This window comes from Lemur catta, chromosome 3 (assembly GCF_020740605.2).
Source record: "Lemur catta isolate mLemCat1 chromosome 3, mLemCat1.pri, whole genome shotgun sequence".
NCBI lineage: Eukaryota > Metazoa > Chordata > Mammalia > Primates > Lemuridae > Lemur > Lemur catta.
Window position 1 is genome coordinate 41,557,171 of NC_059130.1, and position 16,065 is coordinate 41,573,235.

Genomic DNA, 16,065 nt, shown 5'->3' on the forward strand with positions numbered 1-16,065 from the left:
GGTCTACATATATCTATTGGGCCCCTATTATGTGCAAAGTGCTGAGAGGATACAGAGACAAATAAGAAATAGACCTGACCTTTCAGATTTCCCACAGCCCAGCTTTCAAGACACCAGGGTTTTATCCAGGATTCTAAGGCTGTACCAGCTTGGCCTTTCTACTTAGTATTCACCCCCAGACACTTCACCAAACACTTCTGTGGACTCCCTTTGGTATGGGAGGGCGGGTGGGGACAAAGTATATTTTTCAACTTATCTTTTGCTCCAGATTGTGGCATAGCACACAGCCACCTGATTTTTACTATATATTCAGAAAAGAAGCAAGTGATACATGTGTAAGGTGAGGGTTACAATTTCAGGAATACCAATTAAAGACTTGCAGATTTCTTGATAACTAAACTAGACTACGCATTAACTCAACCAGATTTTGTTTAGCTGTTCTTTACATAAAATCTACACAGGTTTGTGTAGTTGTTTCTGAAGGGCAAGGATAACTCTTGTTAATTAGCTTGTGGTAGAAACTGCATCCCCTTTAGATCCAGGCACCCATAGGTTCAAATCCTAGTCTTGTGACTAACTAGCTTTGTGATCTTGGTCAAATTTTTACTACATGTATATATGTGATATGTACACATGTAGTAACATTTTTTTTCCACGTTTTAAAACTTTACATAAATGGTTTCAAAAATGTATGCAGTTTTTTTGGCAAATTGTTTTTTCCAGTCAACAGTCTATTTTGAAGATTTGTCGATGTTGATCAATGAACATCCAATTCAGTGATTCTTAAAGTGTGGTCCCAGACCGGCAGTGTCAACATCAGTTGGGAAATGCAAATCCTTGGGCCCCACCACAGACCCATTGAACCAGAAACTGTGGTCATGGGGTCCAGTAATCTATGTTCAAATAAGTTCTCCAGTGATTACAATGCTCATTAAAGTTTGAGAACCACTGTACTGATTTATTTTTTTCACTACTGTATAGCATTCCATTGTATGACTGCATTACAGATTTTTAAAAAATCCATTGTCCTACAGATAGATATTTTGACTGTTTCCAGTTTTCCCCATTACAAACAATGCTACAATGTAAATTTTTGCATATGCCTCCTGGTGTACACCTAAAAGTTTCTGTAGGGTATGCACCTAGAAATAAAATTGCTAGATTGTATGCTGTGCACAGCTTCCAGTTGATTAGCACTAGTCAAATTGCTCTCTTAAGTAATTATTCTATTTTAATAATAATACCAGCAAATACTTACATAGCATGTTATATTAGCTCATCAATACTCACACTAGTCCTCGCAAGGTAGGATCTATTATCATCATTCCAATTTTACAGATGGCACCAAGACATTTTGTAACTTGCCCAAAGTCACAAAGCTATTTAAGAGGCAGAGCAAGGACCTGAAACCATGCACAATGGCTCTAAACTCTGTGCTTTCAGACACAGTGCTATGTTGCCTCTCCCATCAGAAGTGTTTGAGGGTTCTTTTTGGTCTGCATTATTATCACACTTGTGTTTTCCAATTTTAAATTTGTTTTTGCCAATCTGAGGGGTATAAAATGGTAATTTGCTATGGTTTAGATGTATATTTATCTGATTACTATTGAGACAACTTCAAAAAATTTTTTTCAGAAATGGGGTCTTCCCATGTTGCCCAGGCTGGATGGGAACTCCCAGGCTCAAGCGATCCTCCCACCTCAGCATCCTGAGTAATTGGGACTACAGGTGTGTGACACCATGTCTTGAAACATCTTTTCATATGTGAAGGTGGCATTCAGATTTTCCATCTGTGAATTACCTGCTGTAAAAGATATCTTCAAAATGACCCTTAGACATGTTGGTATAAAATATAGGAAAGCACAAAAATGTTAAGAAATGCTGCTAATCAAAGACTGATTTTAAACTCCTGGCCAGGATAAGAGTAGTCTCTCCTATTTTTGTAAATCTATGATTCACTCCCCAACCCACTGCAATCTGGTTTATGCTTCTGCTACTGTATTTCCTTTTGAAGTGGAGCAGTTCAATGTGAACCAACCCTTTCTATTTATTTCAAGGCCTAGGGGACTCCATTTAGAAATATGCATATGGTAAACCTGGCATTTGCAATAATTATAGTATGTCTGCCACTGTAGTAAGACTATGTCTTTGGGGAGCCTGAATTTCTTGCTGAAAATATACCTAAAATATATTTACCCTGGATTGGATGTGAAGCAGTGGCAACAGGCAAACAATTCTTCAGGGATTTCTGAGCTTAGTTTATAGTTTTTCAATCAGAAATTATATCTTGTTTGCCATGTATAAAACACTGGGCTTGGACCCAAGGTTTACTATTAATAGTAGTAAACAAGATGCACAGGGCCCCTTGTTTTATGGAATTTTCTTTCTTTCTTTCCATCCTTTCCTTCTTTCTTTCTTTTCTTCCTTCCTTCCTTTCTTTTCTTTCTTTTCCTGCTTCTCTCTCTCTCTCTCTCTCTCTCGTCTTTTCTTTTGACAGGATCTTGCCATTTCCTGTACTAGAGTGCAGTGGTGTCATCACAGCTCACAGCAACCTCTGGGATCCAGTGATCCTCCTGCCTCAGCCTCTTGAGTAGCTGGGACTACAGGCACATGGCACTATGGCAGGCTAATTTTTAAATTTTTTGTAGAGATGGGGTCTCACTATGTTGCCAAGGCTGGGAATTTTCATTTTTGAGGAGACAGACATTATAAGATTAAACCATGAATTACACAATTAATTGCTGAATTATAATTGAGATAATTGAAAGTGACCTACAGGGTGCTGAGAAAACATCTTGTAGATTGCCCAGATCTAATCCAGAGGGTAAGGGAAGAGTGGTGGACAGCCTTTAAGTGTAATCCCCTCCTGTGAGTGTGGGCTGGACCTAGTGACTAACAAATGGAATATGGCAAAAGTAATGAAATGGTAATTCCAAGATTAGGTTATAAAAGGACCGTGGTTTCTGTCTCAGGTGTCATCTCTCACTTGCTTTCTCTGAGGAAGTCACCTACCATGTTGTGAACTGCCCTGTGGAGAGGCTTGCGTGGCAAGGAATTGAGAGAGGCTTCAGGCCAAAAGTCAGAGAGGAACTGAAGCTCTCAGTCCAATAGACCATGAAAAACTGAATCCTGCCACCATCAACATGAGTAAGCTTAGAAGTGAATCTTCTCTCAGTTGAGCCTCCTGATGAAATTGCAGACTTTTCTGATAGTTTGACTAAAACCTCATGAAAGACCTGGAGGTAGAAGCACCTAACTAGCCATGCCTGGATTTGTGACCCACTAACATTATTATATGTTTGTTTTTTTAAAGCTACTACATTTTGGGTAACTTGTTATGCAGCAGTAGATAACTAACACAAAAGACTTTCTTAAGGAAGTGCCCCTTAAGATAGGGATATAAAGGATGATGGGATTTACGAGGTAGAATTTGGAAGGGAAGGAGGAATGTTCCAGGCAAAGACACTAAAGCCCAAGGGGCATGGACAGCTTGGCAAGAGTGCATTGGGAAGAATGGCATGACACAAACAGTGAAAACGGAAAGTGTTTGGAAAGTTCAGGAACAGAGCAGGAAGAGTGAGCACAAATCAGACAATGACAAAGCATTTTCCTAGTTTCCTTGATGCTGCTATAGAAATTATAGGGTGTCATAGTGGAGAGTACCATGATGGGAGCTAGAAGACCCAGATTCCAGTGCTAACCCTGTGATCTCAAGCAATCACTTGGTCAGTCAGGTCCTCAGTTTTCTCATCTGTAAGATGGCATCTAAATCCCTTACAACTTCTCAGGCAAGAGTTATTAGTTATATGAAATCTGCATTAGGAAGACTATAATACACTCTTGAAGAAAGCAAAAGTAGATTTGAGCAGACAGAAAGACATTCCATGTTATTGCATAAGATGACTGATTTTTATAAAGATTAATAGTGCCCCAGAAACTAATTTATAAATTTAATGCAGTCCAGTGTCTTAGTCCATTTGTGCTGCTATAACAAAATCCCTTAGACGGGGTACTATATGAAGAATAGAAATTTATTTTCTCACAGTTCTGAGGCTGAGAGGTGCAAGATCAAGGTACCAACATTCAGTGTCTGATGAGGGTGTAACCACAGGACCAGCCCTAACTGGTCCCACTTTGTTGATAATAGAATTGTCAAGTTATTTTGTAGGTACAACAGAGCCAACACAGTAAGTCATGCAGCCTAGATATGTGCAATGAAAAAGCTTTGACCTCTAACAACATCCAGAACCAATATATCCTTCCTGCAGAGCCAAGAAAAGACCAGGACGTAACCAGAACCTGAATGCCAGAATCCTTTCAGAAGCGAGGAATCTGTTGGCTAGGAAAATCTGGCGCTAAAATCTGCCTCAACACACCTCACCATAAATGGTCAAATTTAAAGTCCTCCAATCAGACTCTGCCACGCCAACATTCCTAATGCTTTCCCTTGCCCTTCAACTCTTATAAACGTGTCCCAGACACTAAATCAGGGAGACAGATTGGAGCTGGGCCTCTTGTCTCCTTGCTCATCAGCCTCAAAATAAAGCCTTTCTTTTCTCAAAAGCCAGTGCCATAGTATTGGCTTCTATGCATGTCGGGCAGCGAGTCCACAGCTCAGTAACAAGGGCTGTTCTCTGCTTCCAAGATGCTGTCTTGCTGTGTCCTCCAGAGGGGATGAATGCTGTGTCCTCACGTGGCAGAAGGGCAGGAGAGTGCTCCCTTCAACCACGAGCCTCTTATAAGAGGTAATCTCATTCATGACGGTGGAGCTTTCATGGGTTTATCACCTTCCAAAAGCCACACCTCTTAATAATGTTGCATTGGGCATTAAGTTTCAACATGAATTTTGGAGAGGACACCATCCATCATTTAAACCATAGCACCAAATAAAATCAACATCAGAGTTTTTACAGAACTAGATAACTTGATTATACAGTTCATATGGAAGAATAGACAAATAAGAATACCCAGAAATAGCTTAAAAATAGAAGCAGCAAAGGGGAGGCTAACCCTAAGAGATATTATTAAAGCATGTTATAAAACCTCTATAATTAAAACTGTGGTTTTGGTACATAAACAGACAGACACATGGAGCAAAGTAGGAAATCCGGAAATAGACCTAAGAACATATGGAAATTTAGTATGCGATAAAGGTAATATCTCAAATTAGTGGGGGGAATAGGAACTGTTTAATAAATTATTCTGATACAACTATGGGAAAAGATGAAATTGGATTCATTTCTTACTCCATACAAGGGGTTGGACCCCATTGTAGTCTCAGTAAAGGCTCCTATAGACTCTATGGGAAGATCTGAGGCTAAATGGTCCTTCAGAGTTGTCAGAAGGTGGAGTAAGGAGGCTGGGCCTTTATAACCCACAGCAACCAAATGTATCAGAAATCTAAATGTAATAATGAAAACATAAAAATATTATAAAATGGGTGAATTTCTTTATGAAGAATGGAGAAACACTTCCCCATCTATGACTCAAAATCTAGAAGCAAAAAGATTGATAAATTTGACTGCACAAAAAAGTTCCATGGCACATAGATAAATGAACTAAAAAACAAATGACAACTAGAAAAAATATTTGCAATATATGTCATAAATAGTTCATAATGTAACATATAAATGTCTTCTAACAATGGAGAAAAAACAAATAATATAGATAAGTGGGCAAAATATTTTAACAGCCAGTTTACAGAAAAAGAAAATGCTCTTAATCATTTGAAAATATGTTCAGTGTTTCTCCTAATAAGCTAAATGCAAATTGTAGCTATATTGAGACCCATTTATCACCTATCAAACAGGAAAAAGTCCAAAATTGGGCAAACTGCTTTGTTGATGTGACTGTGGGAAATGAGGAACTCTCATTTGTGGCCAGTGTGTGTGAAAAATGATAAAGCTCCTATGGAGGAGGATTTGGCAAGATCTAGCAAATTTACATTTGCATTCACCCTTTGACCCAACAATTCCATTATCCCAAGGAAATACTTGTAAAAAAATGGCAAAAATAACAAGTTATGCACAAGGTTATTTACTGCAGGATTCTTTGTGATAGCAAAAAATGGAAAGTATCCAAATGCCTCTCAATAGGTGACTGATTAAAAAACTATGGGATATTCACATACTGAGGAGTATGCAGCTTTAAAAAGAAATGAGAAGATCTCCTTATATTAATACTTAGATGATGTGTTCTGTAGGCATATTGTTAAGTAATGAAAACCAAATGAACAGTGTTTATAGCATGCTAATTTTGTTTAAGAAAGAGGTAGAAATATAATGTGCAAGTGTATATATGTGCATATATATTTACTTATATTTTAAAATTTTATTTATATATTCAAAAATGGAAAGATAAATGGAGAATCAATAAAAATGGTTACCTAAAGGGGAAAAGAGGGACTAGGGTAGAAAAGTTAATGAAGGAAGACAGCTTTCTTTGAAAGTATTGGGTTTTACATTTTTATTTATTAAGTGTTCTTTTTTAAAATTATTTTTTACTTTTTTCTTTTTTTCCCCTCCCTTCCCTCCTTCCTTCCTTCTTTCCTTCCTTCCTTTCCCCCTTCCTTCCTTCCTTTCTTCCTTCCTCTCTTTCTTTCCTTTCCTTTTTTCCTTCCTTCTTTCTTTCTTTCCTTCCTTCCTTCCTTTCTCTTTCTTCTTTCTTTCAAGACAGGGTCTTGAGCTGTCATGGGGGCTGGAGTACAGTGGGGTGATTATAGCTCACTGAGATCTCAAATTCCTGAGCTCGAGCAATCCTCCCACCTCAGCCTCCCTAGTAGCTGGGACTACAGGTCTGCACCACCACATCAGGCTCATTTAAAAACATTTTCTGTAGAGATGGCGTCTCACTTTGTTGCTCAGGCTAGTCTCAAACTCCTGGCCTCAAGTGATCCTCCTGCTTTGTCCTCCCAAAGTGCTAGGATTACAGGCATGAGCCACCACGCCCAGCCTATTAAATGTTCTCAATAATTAAAAAGTTCACTTAAGCAAAATCTATTTTTATTTAAATAAAATTTTATTATTTACTTAACATTTATTTTTTATTTTAATAAAATTAAAGGCATTTTATTTTAATGTCTTTAACAATTTTGAAACCAAATTTAATCAAAAGAGAAAAAAAAGCAATCCCTGAATATTAAAAAACAAATGGACCTAACTATGTCAGTTTGGTGGCATATAGTTAATTCTGTAATGTGCCACCCAGATGTCCTTCAGGAATGAGAGACATAATCCACCAGCTGCTAAAAGTGCTGCTGGCAGAAAGAGCTCAGCTGTCAGCCATTTCTGGAAAGTGCCTTGGCTGAAAAGCACTGCCTGGCCAAGGTTTCACCCCCTTTCTTGGGTAGCCTATATCCAATCACTAGTTGATGCAGAGATATAAAAGTACAGTTCTCTTGTCCCAAATTGGGACAATTCTGAAGGGTCATTCAAGCTTCAGAGCTTCCTAGAGAAGCTGCAGAGGCCTTTGTTGAGACTACATTACAGCTCAACTTCTCCCTTTGTTCTGTTTCTGTCCCTTTCTTTTCACAGGTATTGATCCCTAGAGCACTTTAAAATTTTTTTTTATTTCAGCATATTACGGGGTACAAATGTTTAGGTTACATATATTGCCTTTGTCTCACCCAAGTCAGAGCTTTGAGCATGTCCATCCCCCATGTCCATCCCCCAGTGTACACTGCACCCCTTAGGTGTGAATATACTCTCCTCCCCCCCTCCCACATGCCCAACACCCGATGAATGTTACTACTATATGTGCACTTAAGTGTTGGTCAGTTAAGTCAGTTAATACCAATTTGATGGTGAGTAGATGTGGTGCTTGTTTTTCCATTCTTGTGATATTTCACTTAGTAGAATGCCCATTCTACCAGCTCCATCCAGGATAATACAAGAGGTGCTAGATCACCACTGCTTTTTGTGGCTGAGTAGAACTCCATGGTATGCATATACCACATTTTATTAATCCACTCATGTATTGGTGGGCACTTGGGTTGTTTCCACATCTTTGCAATTGTGAACTGTGCTGCCAAGAGCACTTTTTAATAAAGTTCCTGCATACTAAACTCCATCTCAGAATATGCTTCCTGGGGAGTCCAACTGCAGCAGTTAGTATCCCGAGTGTTTCAAGAAAGTCATAACCTGGATAGGGAAATGCTGGGCCTGATAATGGAGGAAAGGGACTGTATTAGTTTTCTAGGGCTATTGTGGCTGGGTGGCCTAAACAACCAAAATTTATTTTCTCATGGTTGTGGAGGCTAGAAGTCCAAGATCAAAGTGTCAGCATCATCAGACTATCACTGTTACATAAGTGCCTTCCCTTATCTCACCCTTATGGGTGCATGGGTTTGCCTTATGACCACCTGAAGGAGTGGGAAAATCCTTGAACTTGGTTCATGAATGGGTTGGATCAGGACACTGGTGCAAGTCAGGAATGGACAGCAGCTGCACTAGAGAGGTGAGAGGAAATTCTCCAAATGGGTAAGAATATTGGGTAACCTATCTTTGTGTGCAAATTAAAATGGCTTAAGGTTACAATTTACATAGACATATGGGCTGTGGTGAATGGCTTGGCTGACCAATCAGAGGCCTAGAAAGTAAAACATTTAGGGATAGGGGAAAAGGAGGCTTGGGGTAGAAGCACGTATATAAATGTATAAGAATGGGCACAGAATGTGAAGATCTTTGTATTGTATGTTAATGCCCACCCCCAGTGAGCATCCAATACAGAAGAGCTAGACAAATGACTCAGTCAATTAATGTCAGCCAGCCTCTGTCATTGGTCACTTCAGTTCTGGCTTAATGGATGCATGAATGGAGTAAACATGGTGGCATGGAAGGGGGCTATGCATTGGCACATCATCATGGGCACACACTTACATAGGCAAGTCTAGCTACTGCCCTACCATGACTGTTGAATGTTCAAACTGCCAGCAATAAATATCAATATGGAGTCCCTGACATGGTATCGTTCCTCAAGGAGAACAGCCAGTCACTTGGTGGCAAGTTGATTTCATTGAAATCTTTCTATCTTGGGAGTGATATTCCTTCTCCTCTTCTTCCTCTTCCTACCCTTCCTCCTCTTCCTCCTCTTTCTCTTCCTCCTCTCTTCCACCTTTTACCCTCCTCCTCTTCTTCCTCTTCCTCTTTCTCCTCCTTTTTCTTCTACTCCTTCTTCTTCTTCCTTGGCTTCTATGTTGTCACATTGGCCTGGGCTGTTCATTCTCTAATCATTCTTTCCCTATCTTTCTCTGCCTTCTTAAATGTAGTTTTTCCCCAGGGCTCTTCCCTGAGCCCTTTGCTCTTCTCCTTTAAATGCTTACTTTGGAGGACTTTGAAGGTCATCCTGTTTGAAGGTTTTAGCTATCCCCTACATGATGATGACTCTCAAATCTATATTTATATCCCAGTCTTGTTTGCTGAGTTTTGGATTCAAATATATGTCAGTGGGAGGCACATTGATATTTCTACCTTTATTTAACTCAACTCATCATCCTGATTTTAACCCTGATCTCCAAAATCTCCAAATCAGGAAATCACAGGCTACCTAGTCACCAAAAATAGAAACCCAAAAGCCACTCTTGGCTTCTCTCTGCAGTTTTGTCCCCTTCCAAGGTCATGTTGGTGTCTGACCTCCTCCAGTCCCTCTAACTGCATCTCTTGCCTCTCCCTCAACCACATATTCAACCACTCCTGCTAGTTCAAACACTTAGGTATTCACCAATGTACTTTGCTGCTTACTTTGTGCCTTCATGCCCCTTTACAAATTTCTTTTGAATGCCTTTTCCTACTCTTTTGCGTGTTGAATTTCTAGTTATCTCTGCCATCCCCTATAATATTATGAGCTTTGGATCATCTGATAAGTATGCCTTATAAGATTATATTTAAGTCATTGATACAGGGATGTTCAAATGCAGAGAGTGACAGAGCACTAGAGTATTCTACTAGAAAACTGCTTCCAGGTTAACACTGATCCACTAACCAATATATTCAAGCACAGTTGTTCATCAACAAATGAAACCACCTAACTGCAATATTATCCATCCTAAATCTCATGCATGTACCTCTAGGGATAGCACGTTTCTAAAATAAAGACATACTGTATTTTTTTCTCTCTGTATTATGGATAATTGATATTACAAGTGACAGAAATCAACCCTTTTTTAGATTAAATAGAAAAAATTAATTTATTTGCTCACATAATTGAAAGGTGGGGTAAAAAATGGTTTTAGCAATGTCTAGATCCAAGACCCAAGTGATGGCATCAAGATTTGATCTCACTTTCACCTCTTGGCTCTTTCACTCCTCTGTCAAGGTGGTGTGATGGCTACTGGCAATTCAGGCTGAACTTCTCCTTTCATGAACCCATGCTGAAAAAAAAATGCCTCTTTACTTGCTACTCTGGCAAAAATTCAGGATTAGCTTTGATTCCACTGATCTGTATTCCATATTTTTTTCCTGACCCAATCACTGTAGCTAGGACTTGATCTGAAGTAGGATCAACCTCACTCAATACACATGGATGAGAGTGTACCAAATGGGCCCTCACAGAAAACTGGAGTGCTGTAACCAGAAGAGGAAGATTGGGCAGGTGAAAACAATGAATGTTCACTACTTCTTCCTTCCCAGCTGTGGAGATTAGCTATATGCAGAAATAGTTCTTTTAGTCACACACCAGAAAAGTGACTTTAATATTATCTAATCACTGCCAGAAAAACTTGCTTGTGGTAAGTTATTTTGAAGTAAAATTATTATTTTGGGTAAGCATTCTCTAATATTTATAATAATTAGCTTATATAATAGCTAACCAATTAGCTAAGCAATTCTCTGGTGTTTCAAATCAGACTGATCTAGGTTCAAATTCTGGTTCAACTCTTTACTATCTGTGTGGTCTGAGGTAGGTGACTGAAACTTCCTCAGTGTCAGTTTCAAGAATAATAATTACACCAATAATATCACTTTCACAGAGTTGGTATGAGATTAGAGATAATTTATATGAATCACTTAGCATAGTACTCAGCATATAATAGGACTTCAAACAATGAGACATGATTATTAAGGTATTATAGCACATTAAGTTACCTTGAAGTACTTTCTCAACTATTGTATCCTGGTCTTTCATCAGGAATTAACATTGTACAAAGGATATGACTCCCAGTCTATAAATTATGGAAATATAATTTTTTCTACAATAATTTAATTTCCACTCTGAGAAGCTATTTTCCTAGGTGGGCAAAACTAATTTCAATCAATTTGGACACTTTCCCACCACCACAATTTTCTGAAGCAGATCTAATTTCTAGGGTTTAAATAGTTCTTATATCATCTGCTCCTTAAGCCATCTGTTCATCAGGCCTTCACTGTCTCTTCCAGACCTCCATCATTAATACCCACAGCTTATTGCTGAGATGTCTCTTGTGCATGTGAATTTGGCTCCTTCAGATCCAGTGGCTTTTTCTAATACTCTCATGTCAAGCTTGGAGAGGGAGTGGCTAGGGGTTAGAGGGGATCATGGGAGTCTTTCTGCTGCATCTGAGCCACACAAGACCATGAATCTCCTGCATAAGTCTGTCTCTAACCTGGTTTGCCTAGATGCATCATGATGTAATTGTTTTTGACACGGAGTTCAAGCAAAGCATAGGGCCCCTTTGCTTTTTGGTTTCTCAAACCCATTTAGTGTCTTGGCATCTTTCTAGTATTAGCATTCAGAGCACTAAAAATAATCTTTAAAAACTCTATTTTTTAGTTATTTAATTCCATTTAAGACTTTTGAGAAACAGTTATATTTGAGAACACTTCAAATCCTGTGAAGATTAATTAAAAACAGAATCATGTATTATCATGTACAGTTATGTGAGGTAAGTCATCTTCCATCCATTAAAAAAAACCCAAAAACAAAGACTATGAAAAAAAAGAACATATTAAAAGTGAAATTCCTAAAATAAGTCATATTCTTCACCAACTTCAGTAGGAAATGAATATTTAGTAGAGAAAATATGCTATATGGTGACTGCAGGAGCAAGCTTGCAGTTGACAGAGCTTCTAGATTATTGTTCCTGTAGATAGTGTTAATTAAACTCTAAAATTTGGACTACCACTGTAACCATAGAATGAGCCCAATATGGTTCAACTTTGTATAATAAAATGGTGAATTGTTTTTCAGTTGCCATGGACCCTCAGGTTGCAAGTTATGTAACCTGAGCATGCCCAGATGAGCCAAGTGTGCAACCTAAGTGCCCCAACCAAGAAAGGGGGACCAAATTAAGAAAGACACACCACATGGCATGATTCATGATCCAATCAGATCAAGCTCTGGCATAACCCTATGGCATGATTCAGTCAGATCATGCCTCCTGGCATTACCTCATTGCAAGATCAAATCAGGTCACGCCTCATTACCCTCTGCCTATAAAACCTGCCCCAGCCCCTTGCTCATTGAGACAGATTTTGAGCATTGTCTCCTGTCTCCTTGCCAGCCAACTCGCAATAAAATCTTTCTTTTCTCAAAAGCCAGTGCCATAGTATACTTCTATGTACATCGGACAGTGAGCCCACTGCTTGCTTGATAACACCACAACTTTACTTGAATAAGAAAATTTAATAATAATTACATTTAAAAAATTCAAATTTATTCTTGTATTTCAGAAGTTCAGATTTATGATGGTGATATTTTGCTTGGGCCTTAGGCCAAATATTCATTTCAATATTAGGCAATTCAGCCTTCAGCGCAAATGTTCAAAGCCCTCCTAAAATATTATCTCTTCCTTAACGATTTCCTTGTAGAAATAGTAAAGAAATGAATATTTTCCTTGACACTTGCCTTCAGCACAAAAACTTTCCCATCTTCACCCTGTGATGCATGTGAACATTTATATAATTAAAGGATAAGTTTGGCCCATTTCTGCTGGTTGCTTCTGAAACTAAGTTCGTTTTCACACTCCCCCCCCACAATTGCTCCTCTGCTTTTAAAGTTGTATTTTGGATATTAAATTCCTGAATCAAGAGGTATAGTTTCCAAGTTCCTTCTGCTCCTACCTACTATACTTGGCACTTGCGAGGTCTCTGGAAAAGCTCCTCGCAGGTGACAATGACCATAAACTACAGGAGGAAGATCCCCAGTAACTAGAAAATTAAGCAAGTTGTCTGTTATAATTCCAATCTTTTGTATAATAGTTTTTAGAACGCATTCTTCTCTTTCCAGAAAACTCTTCCGTTTAAAGTCCAAAGATAAAGACTAAGATGGGCCAACAGCCAATGTGCACATCTTCCACACACCACCGTGCAAACACAGCAATTTAATAATTTCGATCAATTCCTCTCTGCTTTTCCCCTTTCGCTGCCCGCACCATTGCAACGTTGACCTCCGCGCGCAGCCGGAACCGCGGCGCTGGGGGAGGCGCTGTCGCGCGCCCGGTGCGTCGTCGCCATGGTAACCGCGGAAGCTGGGGCTCCGGGAGCGGTGAGTCTGGGGTTCCCGCGCCGAGGGCCAGGGTGGGCCCTCGAGGTGGGGTAGGAGGGGTTAGACGGGCATCTTCCCTCCAGGTTGCTCGGCCAGAGGCTGGAGGGGAGGGAGTGGGCTTTCAACCGCGGCGTCCTCAGGCTCTTCTTACGCCCCGACCTTTGCGCACCGGACCCTTGCCCCGCTGGCAGCCGCTCAGGACCCCAGAAGGCCCCGGGGGACATTCAGGCCGACTGCCCTGAAGTGACGGCTCCCGCGGAGGCGTCTGCCGCTCTCTATCCTGTTCCGCAGGCCTTCCCTTTGTTAAACCTGTGAGCCCAGAGCTGCCCTTGGGGTCCTTCTCCTTGAGCTGAGACTTAAAATCCTTAAGGGACTACGCTTCTTTTTAAGAAAAAATTCAATTGGCTTAAAAGGCCCTTCAGGATCTACTCTCTCACAACTTCCGGCTGCCTCATCTGCCTTCTTGCCCTTTGTTTATGCTATTCCCATTGCCTGGACCGCCCTTTTCTCCTCCTTAAAAGACCTCTTCTGGGAAGCCTTTCCAGCACCTCTGCACCCCACCCCGAGTCGAATGTATTAGTACATCATCCTCTTTACTCTCAAAGCTCTCTTTGCTTACCTTCCTTATATCCCTTATCTCACTGTCACTGCTGATTTACTTATGTCTTCCCTCCCAGACTGTGAAGGCCTATGGGGCAGGGACCATGACCCGTGTGATTTTCTATTATTGGTGCCTTAGCAGCCTCAAAAACATTCTCACTCTATAGTTCAAAAGAAAAGTTTATAGATTTGTTTTCCCACACTCATTTAGTGACACAGAGCAGGTGCTATTCTCATTTCAGAAAAATTGCATAATTAATAAATAACAGAATCAGGGCTAAAGCTATGCCATTTTACCTTCATAGTTCTAGTTTCCCTTCTCCCCTCCCCGTGCTCATATTCTCTATGAAACTTTGGTTATATGTAGTGGGGTTACAATCTGATTCATGTTATTACTTTTGTGGGCAAAGAAAATGTAATTTATTTTTGTCTATGATCCAGTTTCTTTCATGAGCATTCACTTACTGATTATTAGAAAAGAAATAATGTAAACACCCAATTAGTTTTAAAGTTTAGCTCCATCTATAATTGATTTCTTTGGCTAGTGTTTAATTTCTCTTTTTTTTTTGAGACAGAGTATCACTTTGTTGTCCTGGCTAGAGTGAGTGCCGTGGCGTCAGTAGCTCACAGCAACCTCAAACTCCTGGGCTTAAGCGATCCTACTGCCTCAGCCTCCCATGTAGCTGGGACTACAGGCATGCACCACCATGCCCGGCTAATTTTTTCTATATATATTTTTAGTTGTCCAGATAATTTATTTCTATTTTTAGTAGAGACGAGGTCTCGCTCAGGCTGGTCTCGAACTCCTGACCTGGAGCGATCCACCTGCCTCGGCTTCCCAGAGAGCTAGGATTACAGGTGTGAGCCACCGCGCCCGGCCTAATTTCTCTTATATAAAAATGTTTAGGTTCTCAGATAACTTCTCTGATTTTCTCCTTGAGATGGTGCCCTGGCTATGTGGATGCATGTGGATGGCTCATAAAATCAGCTATGGGGAAGTGTCTGGGTCTCTTTGCCATCCCTGGGCTCTGGGGTGTTGTTCTTGGTACACTGGGCTCTCCTTCCCCTTATGATGTTCTTAGGTATAACCTTTGGCTTATGTGCCTTGGGAACAGTTCTGTTCCGGTTTGGTCAAAACTCAGTGGCTTTCCCCAGCTCTCATGCTCCCTGGCTCACTCAGTTGCACTGAGCTCTTGGCATGACTTCCCTTCAGCTCTGGCTGGAGTGGATTTGCTCTACAGCCCTCCCTCCCTACAGAGCCTCCTTGCGTGCTACAGTAACAGGGTGGCAGCAAGCCCCCCAGCAAGACTCTTCATTACTTGTGGGTCTCGTATATGTCTGAAAGCTATGGCCCTCAAACTTTTTGGTCTCAGGACTCCGTTATATTCTTAAAAATTATTTATCCCAAAGAGTTTTCCTTTATGTGGGTTAATCTATCAATATAGTAAGTATTATAAATATAGTAAGAATTAGAAATTAAAGTGAGAAATTTTAAAGAGTTTATTAATTCCTTTAAAAATAACAGAAATAAGCTCATATGTTAACATAATTCACATATTTCTTAGGGAAAATAACTTTACAAAACAAAAAAATTAGTAAGAAAGTGGCATTGTTTTTCATTTCTGCAAATGTCTTTAATTTCTGGCTTAATAGGAGGCAGAGTCTCATATCTGCTTCTGCAGTCTGTTGTGATATGTTGTTTTTGTTGAAATATATAAAGAAAATTCCTCCTCAAATAGAGATATAATTGGAAAAGGGAGTAGTATTTTAATAGCTTTTTCAGATAATAGTGCATATTTTTCTTTGTGACTGCACCATAACTTGACAAGAGGTAGTTTCTTAAATGCGGACTAGTTGCAATGTGGAATCCAAAGCCATATTGGTGAACTTTTCATACTGTGTAACATTAAAATCTAGTGATCTGCCTTATACTTTGAATGGATCTTTTACCCATGCCTGATTTTGTAACATCATGGAAAATAGTGGGGAGTGAAGCAAATCTTGTAGAAC

The 16,065-nt window shown here is 39.8% G+C and overlaps 1 protein-coding gene across 1 annotated transcript in view; it reads left to right on the top strand.

Annotated features, from left to right (window-relative positions):
* The first annotated feature begins 13,415 nt into the window (after positions 1 to 13,415).
* ANKRD45 (ankyrin repeat domain 45) overlaps positions 13,416 to 16,065 on the top strand; it is a 37,794-nt gene continuing 35,144 nt past the window's right edge. Inside the window, exon 1 of the mRNA XM_045547339.1 lies at positions 13,416 to 13,455. Within this exon, the coding sequence (XP_045403295.1) occupies positions 13,423 to 13,455 (33 nt within the window). The 5' untranslated portion in view covers positions 13,416 to 13,422. The remainder of the gene's footprint in view (positions 13,456 to 16,065) is intronic.